The sequence below is a fragment of the Theropithecus gelada genome, chromosome 12 (assembly GCF_003255815.1).
Source record: "Theropithecus gelada isolate Dixy chromosome 12, Tgel_1.0, whole genome shotgun sequence".
Taxonomy (NCBI): Eukaryota; Metazoa; Chordata; class Mammalia; order Primates; family Cercopithecidae; genus Theropithecus; species Theropithecus gelada.
In genome coordinates this window covers 54,037,937-54,050,206 of record NC_037680.1, presented here as the reverse complement: position 1 = coordinate 54,050,206, position 12,270 = coordinate 54,037,937, and the positions used below count along the sequence as shown (strand labels likewise).

The following is a 12,270-nucleotide window of genomic DNA, read 5'->3' as shown; positions in this document are numbered from 1 at the left end:
TTACCCAAAATCACAGTGGCTTTAAACAACAAATTGCTCACGAACATGGGCACCTAAGGTTGGCAGGTGCCACTTTGTCCTTATTCTGTATTGGGGCTGAAGGAACAGCCACTACCTAGATCGTTCTGACAGAGGCCCTGGAAGGTCTTGCACTGGCAATTAAATTCTCCTGGCAACAATTCATCAGCCAGAACTTGTCACATGACCCCACCCAACCAGGAAGTACCATCCTTCTATTTGCTCAGAAAGGAGAAAGCCAGAAATAGTGAGCGTGTGACTACCAGAGTTTGCCCTTCTCATCACCAAAAATGTGATTCATTCTCCCTCCAGCAGGCAAAATATACCCATCCTTCCTCCAAGAAAGATAACCCAAATGTCCCATCAGTCATGGCATCAAGCTCTTAAGTCCAGGATCTCTGGGCGATACATGCTAGTCTCTACAACAGATCTGGATGCAGATTAAAGACCTACACACACCCAAAATACAGCATCCAACATACACCGAAAAGACAAAATATCCATTATAACACTCCCATTCAGAAAGGGAAGAGATGAGTGATATTCATAGCAATGTGGAGTGGTGAGTGGTCCATGGCAACTCTAGAATTCCGCTGGGTACTCACTGTGAGGGTGCCCTACCATGCAGGGGACCCTGATTCTCTGGGAGATGCTCTCCAGTTCCTTTTTCCCTCGACCTTTCAATCCTCCCTGGGAAATTATTCCTTTCCCATCACCCTTCTTAGCTTTATCTGGAGGTCAAACTGCCGCCTTCTCACCTAAAGAAGGTTGAAGTTCCAACACCTGTTTTGTGTAATCATGGGCTTAGGGTTTCTTTAGCACTAAAACTCTCTTGTACGTTTAGTCAGCTTTTTATGTCTTTGATTCTAGTCCTTTCCATTTGCCCATAACCACATCCACATTCCATACAAACATCCCAGATTTTCTGTATTTATTTGCTTCTTTACATTTAGGAATAAAGAAATATGGCAAATATATTTATTCATTTCTGACTTAATTCCTAGTGCCTTGGGCCTAACAGCCTTCAGTGAGAGAACCGTACAGGTAAATCATTTCGTTGTGCCATTTTTGTCCAGTTAAAAGGATATGCTGCAAACTATAAATTCCTTCAGAATCTAACCCTAGGTGTGTTGGCAATACCTTTGATTTGATTCTTGTTACAAAGCTAAGTCTTAATCAAACTTCGTCAAAGTGTATCACAATTTTCATTTTCACAGTTTGGAATTGAGAAGTAATTTTGTCTTCCATCCCTACAAGTCCCTGAATTTGTGACTGTTTCTATTCCCTTTCATTCCTGGTTATAAGCCTGTTCCTCCTTTTCTAAACTCACTTCCTGTAATTCCTAGCAAAACAGTCAATGGCAATCATCACATTTTACCAACATTTTGTTTTCTAATCTCATCTCCCAAGACTGTAAGTTTATTCAGAACATTGTTAGCTTTTAGTTATAATTGTACAAATTATTTTGCCATGGATTCTCATCCTTATAGCCTCCTCATTATCTTAATACCTGGCCCCCAAGCTGATGACACATGTTTTACGGTCTTTTTCTCTCTTTCTCTTCTTTTCTCTTTTAATAGCAACACCTCACTTCCGTACTAATTTTTGTATTAGTCAAGGATAGGCTAGGCCTATCCTTGGTTCAGTAACAAATACATTCTGAAATTTCAGTCGTTCAACACAAATAAAGGCTTATTTCTTGCTCACACTGTCCAATGTAGATCAGGCAGTTTTCCTATAGAGTATCCCACCAATTGTGCTTTGGTTTAAATTTCAGTGTGACATATTTGAAGTTACAAAAAGTCACAGAAAGCAGAATAATTGTGAAGAATTTGCGTGGTTGACTAGCTTCTTTCCGCATCTCTGCCCACTGTTCATCTTACCCCCTCCCCTTTCCCATACGGGAAGGTCTCCCTTCTGGGAAAGTTGGTGAGTAGACTGCAGGGAAGAGGTAGGAGGCTCTTCCAGGTATTGGGGAAAAGTGTAGTACTCGGGGAGGCTCCTGTAATAGGGATGGAAGGAGGTGGAGAGTGTGAGGAAGTTAGGAGGACTGAGAGAAAACTAGAGAAGACCAGAAAGGGAATGGGGTGAGGTATGATGTGCCAGCACCTTCAGAAACCCCAGTAAAAAGCATGTCAAGAGCTCAAGGAGCAGTAGCCCCAGGGAACAGGAAAGTGACAGGGCAAAGTACTTGCAAGGAAAAAAATTTCTGCCTTGATATTTTAGGCCAACCTGGGAGGCCCAATAGCTGCTTGTAGGTGGTCTTCTCCGTCACTAGTGTAAATATTATTTTATTTTCTGGATGTGAGCTTCTGTTGAAAAGTGCAGAAACGTAAGAGTTCAGGGAAATAAAACACAAAACTATGTATTTCCTAATGTTTCTATCAGAAAGCTTGTCGCATTTCTAAGCTAGCAATCTCATTCTTATTTGTCTCCAAATTGATGGGTTAAATTTGTTTTTTTGTTTTTTGGTTTTTTTTTTTAACGCTCACTTCAAAATTTTAGGAAACATTTGGAGAAAACAATAACCCTTTCTTTAAAAAATATTTCTCTAACTTCCTGGATGTTGATTTTTAAAAATTCCCTTTCAAAATGTTTTCTGCTGGGGTCTATTCTACTTTCCCTTCCTGCAAACAAGACTAAGCATGTGGGTTTCCCCAGTGATTCCCCCAAGGCCTGATTAGCATCTCAATTTCCTTCTTTAATAAAAAATTCAATCAGGAACCACTGAATGTTCCTGATTGGGTTTTTAAGTACAAACAAAGCAGTTGTGCAAGTTAAGCTGTGAAAGGAGCACAGGGGAGATACCAACAACTACTTGAGAAAGAGCAAGGACAGAATTTTGTTTTAATTTCTTTTCTTTTCAGGGGCTACAGACCTATGCAGGACTCCCACCTTGAGGTGCCTGATGTGCACATTTACATTCTTTAATGCAAAAGACCTAGCTTAGAGCAATCTGAGGGAGAGTTCTGGGAACTGAATAAATGAGGTCATACCCTTAGGGGACCATTTCCTCTTCAAAGGAAGGCCAGAGAAAGAAGAGAGAAGCCTGGTGTGCTGAAATGCAGGGTAGCGGGAGAGACTGGAGAGGAGACAAGTGAATTGAGTCCTAGAAAACAGGAACATATACAAGAGATTGGGGTGAAGGGGATTTTTCAGTCAGTTCCAACTAGTTTTTTTGTGGTTAAATTCTTGAAAAGGGCCCATGTTTCTTAATAGAAATATTAGAAATCTGAAGTTACTGGATATTTGATTTCTTTATATGTGACTGCACAAATGCTACTCTCAGATATGTGTGTGCGTGTGTGTGTGTGTGTGTGTGAGTTTAGTGTTGTGTTTCAGTTTTATCCATAATCTGTGACTGACCAAATCTTTTGAGAGATCAACGGAGTTATCCTGATACTATGCACTTCACCAAAATTAAACTGTCTCATCTTTGCCAGATTTAAGAACCTTATCTTCATAAGAACCTGGAATAGAGAAAAATTTGTTTGGTATCCATGTCCTCTTGCCATGAAGTTGTCTGGGATTTATTCTACTCTTCCAATATTTTTTAAATCCAGCTAGTTCATCTCAGAAATTTCCTGGATACACACCATAGTAGCGTTGAAAATAGCCATTCAACATTTAATCTGTTATATCAATTTGCTTCTCACAAGTTATCCTGAGAAGTGAAGGTGTAGAAAAGAAAAAAAAAGAAAGAAATCTGTTTAGCTTGGCAATAATCAGTAGCTGCTGACCATCCAAGCTAATGGATTAAAAGCAGAAAAATATAAGTCTCTGTTTAAGGTTTAAGGTAGAACAAACGTCCCATTGTCCTTGTATCAACTAGCGCCTACCATAAATTAACACTTTTAGTGCGTAGATCCAGACAGCCTGAAGACCAAGTCACGCTCTTCAAACTATACCGTGACCTACTGTAAAAGTCTGCTATTAACAGTGAATCTAGCATTAGTCCTGCCTCTTGATTGATTGCAACAGTGGGAAGCAGAGGATGTGCCCTGGGGTTATCCCTCCCAGAGTGCATACAGACATTGGTAGGGAGGGAGTTGAGGAGTTTTCGTGTGGCAAGATGAAGCTGGGCTAATATAAAAGTATGCAACAAAATAAAGATTCTACATAGAAACAATCAAAAGTTGGCTAAACTATCATTACATAATATAATAATAATTACACATTATTATTAAATGAATATTTGCTTCACTTTTCTGTATAAGAACTTTTCCTGCTTTGAAGCTGGCAACCTGTTGCCTCAACCCAAATATGGAAGCTGTATAGTGGGAGATTGCCTGTTGACATGCATCTAAAATTACATTGCACAAGTTCTGCTGATTAAATGAATGAAACTGATTTCCAACATGAAAGGTTAATATACTTATTTCCTCATAAGCTTTTTAAATGATTGTCTGTGTTGATGAGGATCACCAAATACATAAGCAAGAAAGAACTTCCGAGTCTCGTGATAAACTACACATAACCATGAATTGAAATATTTATATGTTTCAGGTGGCAGAACTTGTAACCAGTGAGTTCTTTGAACAAGGAGATCGGGAGAGATTAGAGCTCAAACTCACCCCTTCGGTGAGTTCATCCTTTAATTATCACATATTTACCCTTTTGAATGACATTTTCAAAAACAACTCCAAATTACAAGTTGGAAATGGGAAAGACTGAAAATGGGTTTAAGGAAGCACTCCTGAAAGTTTAAAACATTAATTAAACTTAAATGCTAAACACTCTTATTCCCAAGTCTCTGATTAAGAGTGGTGAGCTACTTACTTAACAAGCATTTCCTGCGCACCCACAGTGGGACAAGTAGGCACGAGGGAGGATGAGCAAAGTGGAATTTGAATAATTCAAAGCCCAGTGCTGGCATTTCATGTATGCCTACTTTAGAATAGAAACACTGTGCAGCAAAAATTAAAGGCAGGCTGTCTAGCTTTGAGAAGCTAGATTTTATTTTCCAATTTCCAACTTTCAAAATCCCAAAAACAAATCATTTCAAATCTCTGTTTCTTTTCTTTGTCTGCAAAAGGAAAAAGTTTCACCTGTGGAACTAGGTTCTGGTGATTGGAACGCTATTTATATTGGACTCACCTGCTCAGTTATTACTTAAGCATGTTTACTGTAGGCTCAAGGTGATGCTGTTTTTAAGCATAAGGATACAGAAGACATAACTGCCTCAGTCACCACCTCAAGAGGGGCAGCCTCTTTATTACTAACCAATGATTAGCTAAAAACATAAAACCCAATGACTCTGAGAGTGGTGCAAAGCATTTTAAAGCCTGGCATAGCACAGTAGATTCAATGATACTCAAGGAATGTATCAATTGTCAAGAATGTCTGTTTATGAGAACCCAAATTAACTGAACTTGAACATTTGGAGGTATTTATAAGGTCTTCAAGTTTTAAGACATCCTTCTTTGCTGACATTTAAAAACAAGGAAAAGCAAGAGAACTAGCTCCTAGTTTGAATAGTTTCACCTGCTTGAAGTAAGAATGCAGTCTTGCTAATTTTGACTATTCTTAATCAGTTGCTTATGTACAAAAGGTCAAGAGCTACATAGGTTGAAACACACACCAATTATTTTGGTTTTCAAAGCAGCATTGACTTAGTTTGTCAAAACATCCCTTTTTTGGTGGTGTCACCAAATTTGGTTATAAAAATAAAAATATTAGCTTGGGATACATAGAGTTAATGTATAAAACCTACTATGACCCAAATTCTCTCATCTCTACTTTCAAATAAAAGCTTTTCCCCCTTTAAAAACTGTTTCAGAGGCATACTCTGAAGAGTTTACAATGCAACAATACCACAGGTCTTTTAATTAAATGAAAAAATAGGAGTAAATTGCCAGCACTGGTGAGTTGGCGGGTGCAGTAGTGCAGCACTAAGGAGCCTTTATCTGTAGGCTCAGGTAAGGCATTTTCTGCAGACATAAATGAAATTAATTTTGTGGTAGAAACATAGCTCTAAATGCTTCTGTCTTCTCACAAAGACTACGGAGCACCACTGATGACCGTGTCATCAGGGGAGGCCTGGCTGATGTGGCAGGGTTAGCCCTCAGTTCTTTTCCAGAAATATCTGTAAATGCATGCACCCAGAGCTGACACCTGCTGTGCCCATTATCCCTTGATATTTAGGAAGAAAACTGTCCTGGAGCCCTCTCAGGTATCATGGTCCCAGGCATCATGGGAGTCACTTCATGAAGACAAAGGCTAATGTGGCCCACAGCCAGAGGGTCAGGATTGGAAGCAGTGAGTCAGTTAGGAAAGCCTGCCTGAGTGCCTCCAGGTGTCGGGCATGAAGCAAGGCACTGTGTATCCAGCAATGAGGAAGACACCATCTTCCCTGCCCTCAAGGATCTTGTCAACTGGTGGGAAATATAGACATGAAATAATTACTAATACTAATTTTATGAGATGCAAAATGCTGTGAAGCACAGGACTGTGTGGGGCCTCACACTCGTTTTTTTTTTTTTTTTCTCATCAAGCATTGATTAAGAAGTGACTAGTACAAAAATAAACCCCTTAAAATTATGGTCAACTGATCTTGAACATGGGTGCCAAGATAACGTCTTTTCAACAATGGTTCAAGGACAACTGCATATCCACAGGCAAAAGAATGAAGTTGGTTCCCTACCTCTCAGCATACCCTGAAATAAACTCAAAATGGATCATACATCTAAATGTAAGGGCTAAAACTATAAAACTCTTAGAAGAAAATATAGGTACAAATCTTCCAGATTGGAGTTAACCATGGTGTCTTAAATATGAAACCAAAAGCACAGGAGACAAAAGACAAAATGACCCAGAGATGTTGGTCCAGAGATGTTGATTTGAACTTCATTAAAATTAAATTGAACAGCCAGGCGCAGTGGGCTCACGCCTTTAATGCCAGCGCTTTGGGATGCTGAGGTGGGTGATCACTTGGGGTCAGTAGTTCAAGGCCAGCCTGGCCAACATGGTGAAACTTTGACTCTACTAAAAATACAAAATTTAGCCAGGTGTGGTGGTGAGCACCTGTAATCCCAGCTACTCAGGAAGCTGAGGCAGGAGAACCATTTGAACCTAGGAGGCAGAGGGTGCAGTGAGCCCAGATTACACCACTGCACTCCAGCCTGGGTGACAGAGTGAGACTCTGTCTCAAAAAAAAAAAAAAAAAAAAAAAAAAAATCAAATTGAACTTTATCAAAATTAAAAACTTTCATGGACGAAAGGACACTATCAAGAAAGTAAATTTTCCCATATTATGGGAAAATATTTGCAAATCATACAAAGACAACGCAATTTAAAAGATAGGCAAAGGATCTGAACAGACATATCTCCAAAGAAAATATGTAAATGGCCACAAAGCACATGAAAAGATGCTCAAAATCATTAATCATCAGGGAAATGCAAACTGAAACCACAATGAGATACCACTTTTGCTAAGATGGCTATAGCAAAAAAGACAGACAATAACAAGCGTTGGGTGAGGCCGTGGAAAAATTGGAACCCCATACATTGTTAGCAGGAATGCGAAGTGATGCAGCTGCTTTGAAAAACAGTTTGTCAATTCCTCAAAAAGTTAAACAGAGTTACCATATGCCTTAGAAATTCTACCTCTATGGCCGGGCGCGGTGGCTCAAGCCTATAATCCCAGCACTTTGGGAGGCCGAGACGGGCGGATCACGAGGTCAGGAGATCGAGACCATCCTGGCTAACACGGTGAAACCCCGTCTCTACTAAAAAAAAATACAAAAAACTAGCCGGGTGAGGTGGCGGGCACCTGTAGTCCCAGCTACTCGGGAGGCTGAGGCAGGAGAATGGCGTGAACCCAGGAGGCAGAGCTTGCAGTGAGCTGAGATCCGGCCACTGCACTCCAGCCTGGGCGACAGAGCGAGACTCCGTCTCAAAAAAAAAAAAAAAAAAAAAAAAAAAAGAAATTCTACCTCTAGGTATATCCCCAAGAGAAATGAAAACATACATCCACATAAAAAGTTGTATGTGAATGTTCACAGGTATTATTCATAATATCCTGGAAGCAACTCAAATGTCAATCAACTGATGAACAAATAAATAAAACATCTATGCGATGAAATATTATTCGGCAATAAAAATGAATGAAATGCTGATGCATGCTACATGGGTAAACCTTGAAAACAGTGCAAGAGGCCAAGTCACAAAAGACCACATATCATAAGATTCCATTCATATGAAATGTGCAGGATAAGCAAATCCATCAATAGAGAAAATAGATTAGTGGTTGCCTAAGGCTGGGAGTTTGGGAAAAAACAAGAGTGACTGCTAATGGTATGGGGTTTCTTCGAGGATGATAATAATGTTCTATAATTGTAGTGATAGTTGCTTAACTTTGTAAATATACTAAAAACCACTGCATTTTTTTAAAAAAAGTAACTTTATAATATCCACTATAAATTGAATAATTAAATAAATATGAAAATTTTATATAGCAAAGAGAACTATAGAGAAAATAAAACCTAATTTTTTTTTTTTTTTTTTTTGAGATGGAGTCTTGCTCTGTCGCCCAGGCTGGAGTGCAGTGGCACAATTTCGGCTCACTGCAACCTCTGCCTCCTGGGTTCAAGTTATTCTCCTGCCTTAGCCTTCCAGGTAGCTGAGATCATAGGCGCCCATCACCATGCCCAGCTAATTTTTTGCATTTTTAGTAGAAACAGGGTTTCGCCATGTTGGCTAGGTTGGTCTCAAACTCCTGATCTCAAGTGATCCTCCTGCCTTGGCTTCAAAAAGTGCTGGAATTACAGGCATGAACCACCACACCCAGCCCAGAATAATATTTTTTAAAGAAATATTTTGTTTATTTATTTATTTATTTTTATTTTATTTTATTTTATTTGAGACAGAGTCTCACTCTGTCACCCAGGCTGAAATGCAATGACACAATCATAGCTCAATACAACCTCAACCTCTTGGGCTTAAGCAATCCTTTCACCTCAGCCTCCTCTCAGGAGGAGACTTGTAGTCACTGAGACTACATGTGTGCCACCACAGTTGGCTAACTTTTTTTTTTTTTTTGGTAGGGGCAGGGGCCTCACTCTGTTGTCCAGGCTGGTCTTGAACTCTTGGGCTCAAGTGATCCTCCCACCTCAACCTCGCAAAGTGCTAGGATTACATGCATGAGCCACCGCACCCAGCTCTAAAGAGACATTTTGGACCAAGACTCATATTATTCACAAGAGCTATCCCTCTCTCCAGCACATTTTCACAATTTTCTCTAAATTCCAGTCTTCTGTCCTGCTATTTCCCATCTCCCATTGCAAGACAAAGATGAGAAGAGCCTGTGGGTATCAGTGACCTTCTCCCCAATTTGGAGATATTTTCCTCAGATTTGGCAGCTAGTGATTTCTGCCCCACCCACTCCCACTCTTATTCATACATCTGAAGGATGCAGGATTTTCCAGCACCTCTGGACCAAGGGGATTGCTTGGCTCTGCCCTCATGGCCTATAAGGACACCAAAATGATGTGAATGCCACGTTTTATGTAGAGGAAAGATAAAACTTACTGTATAACATTAAGGGAGGGCAAGTTATAACTAGATAGCCCAGTCTTCTAGATAAGTAAGGGCACAAGGGAGCTTCTCAGGCCTGGGCCTGACTCCTTAAGAACAAAGGGAGAGGCAGTCTCACTGGCACAGAATTGGCAGTGTTTGTTCAGTGAATTAATTTTAACACTAAAATTCCAATTGATTGTTTCCCTTAAGTCTGCCCAACGGAAAAATGTCATTTATTTCTCTCAAAAATATACCTAAATTATCTCAAACATTATAACATCATAAAGCTTAAGGGCTGGGAATGAAGAGATAATGCGTACCATCCACCATCATCCACACAATGATAGATAAATATTTAAAAATTTATTAATGACAGAACCTTATTGAAAAACATATGTAGGCCGGGCGCGGTGGCTCACGCCTGTAATCCCAGCACTTTGGGAGGCCGAGGCGGGCGGATCACAAGGTCAGGAGATCGAGACCACAGTGAAACCCCGTCTCTACTAAAAATACAAAAAATTAGCCGGGCGCGGTGGTGGGCGCCTGTAGTCCCAGCTTCTTGGGAGGCTGAGGCGGGAGAATGGCGTGAACCCGGGAGGCGGAGCTTGCAGTGAGCCGAGATCGCGCCACTGCACTCCAGCCTGGGCGACAGCGCGACACTCCGTCTCAAAAAAAAAAAAAAAAAAAAAAAAAAAAAAGAAAAACATATGTAATTGCCAAATCAACCCCTCACCCTGAAAAAGTAATATAAATGGTTTCTATTTACAATAAACTTGCTTTTAAGGATATTTTCCAATCTGTCCCATTCTATCCCAACCTCTCACTATAGAAATGAAAGCCTGCATTATTTTTGTGGCAGTAAAACACATTCCTTTCCCCTTGACCTGTACCCAATTCGCAGTGACCTGATGACTTGATTTAGTAGCAGTTGCTTATATTTGAAGACGGGTTTTTGCCCCAAGAAGTTGCACGCTAGAAAGTTCAAGTAAATTTGCTTACAAATCTCATAAAAAGAGGTAAAAACATTTCATTTCTCATCATGATAAAGGAAAAGAAAGTATGTGTAAAGATTGATTGTGATTTGTGAAGGGTTCAGTTTGTAAAAAATGGATCACTGTAGCAAAGTGTTTGACAAAGCACCCTGTAAAATACTTCGGTGTAGTAAAGCAAGGTTCTTCCCCCGCCCCCCTGATTCTAGGCAATTTTTGATCGGAACCGGAAAGATGAACTGCCTCGGTTGCAACTGGAGTGGATTGATAGCATCTGCATGCCTTTGTATCAGGTACTTTGATTTGGGAGGGCCTACATGTTCTGACTGAATCAGAAAAGGAAAAGTGTGTGCTTCTCAAAAGCACTCATTTTAGGAGACATTTCCAGGGTATGTACATTGCTGAGAGCTCTGGCTGCAGTTTGTCTTTTTTGAACTTCTGACTGTCCCCTGTCTGGGAAGAGTTGGTTCTAAGAGGCTGCAGACCTGCATTCTCCACCTTCTAGGACATAATCTCCATGAGCCTCCACTCCCTCATCTGTAAACCAGGGATAATAATATTTTATTTACTATCTCTCAAACTGTGTCCCATAGAACATGAACATCCAGCCATCATCTAATAACTATCTGTTCAACAAAAGCTCACAGGGCCAAGAAACATGTTTAAACTTGATCAACTCAATTTCTCAAATATATTTGACCATGGAATTTTTTTTAACAAATTTTCTTTATTATATCATGTGAGAATAAGGATTCCAGGAAACTTAGTGTTCTGCTCTGACCCCACGGTCTGAGCGGGGGGGTTTTGTGACACACCTTCCAGCTTCAAAATCTGCCTGTCTGAGATGCATGCGGCAAATCCTCACCAGTGAATTTTGAGCGAGATGCACTAATGACTCCAGCTTTGCTACTTGGTGTGTAGGCCTCTCCTTCTGAAAGGAGAAAAGTGTCGCTTTGAATGGTTCACACTCCACGTTTTGAGTACGGATCAGGGCTGGCGTCAGTTAACACTAACAGTTTAGTGTACATTGGCTTTTAATTTTACTTCTAAGCATTTGCTTTCATTTGTAAAAACCTGGCAAGTTCTTTACCCCCAACCTAGCTCAATCAGAACTGAGCTGCTTGTCTAACTTCAAAGTGAGAAACATGCAGGGAAAGCAAAAGCTCTTTAGTTCCTCACCCTATGTAACCCTATTAAAAACACGGTATTGTTTTTTAAGGACCTCACAACCATCAAGTTCAAGATCATCTACCACTTCGTTTTCAGCACTTTTAGGAACTGCTGAGCCCTATCGCAGAACCCTGAAAACAAACAGACAAACTTAGAATACTGTCTTGAAGATGGATATGTAATTTTTAATAACTATAACAAAAATAAATTCATTTTTGTTTTATATTAGTCATTAAATACATGATACCATAAAGTCAGGTAAAGTTTTAAAATAATCTACAATTGCTTATTTTAGTTAAAAAAGGAACATAATGTTCTTTTATTTAATACTGAAAGATTGGGCAAACAAAATAGAAAATGATGTATACTTTATTTTAAGGGGATCCTCAACTCTCTTTTCTTCCTGTTGGCTCCTCCCATCCTCAGTGTCTCTGAATAAGCAGGCCCCCATATGCAAAGCCCAACAACTTTTGGGTCACTTATATCTTGCTTTGTGAAACTGACCTGGGCTATACATGTTGAATTACTTTTTAATGTTATTCAGTTTTGTGTGCACACTTAGGCAATAAATGGGATG

At 39.9% G+C, this 12,270-nt stretch overlaps 1 protein-coding gene and 1 long non-coding RNA gene across 4 annotated transcripts in view; one reads left to right on the top strand and one right to left on the bottom strand.

Moving 5' to 3' along the window:
- Positions 1–728, bottom strand: part of LOC112636631 — a 50,544-nt gene extending 49,816 nt beyond the window's left edge. The window contains exon 1 of the long non-coding RNA XR_003122207.1: positions 624–728. This is a non-coding gene — a long non-coding RNA (uncharacterized LOC112636631). The remainder of the gene's footprint in view (positions 1–623) is intronic.
- The window catches only part of PDE11A (phosphodiesterase 11A), a 501,616-nt gene that overhangs the window by 454,468 nt on the left and 34,878 nt on the right, over positions 1–12,270 (top strand). For all 3 annotated transcript variants that reach the window (XM_025405422.1, XM_025405424.1, XM_025405423.1), the window contains 2 exons: positions 4,525–4,599; positions 10,733–10,816. In XM_025405422.1, coding sequence (XP_025261207.1) covers positions 4,525–4,599; positions 10,733–10,816 — 159 coding nt within the window. The remainder of the gene's footprint in view (positions 1–4,524; positions 4,600–10,732; positions 10,817–12,270) is intronic.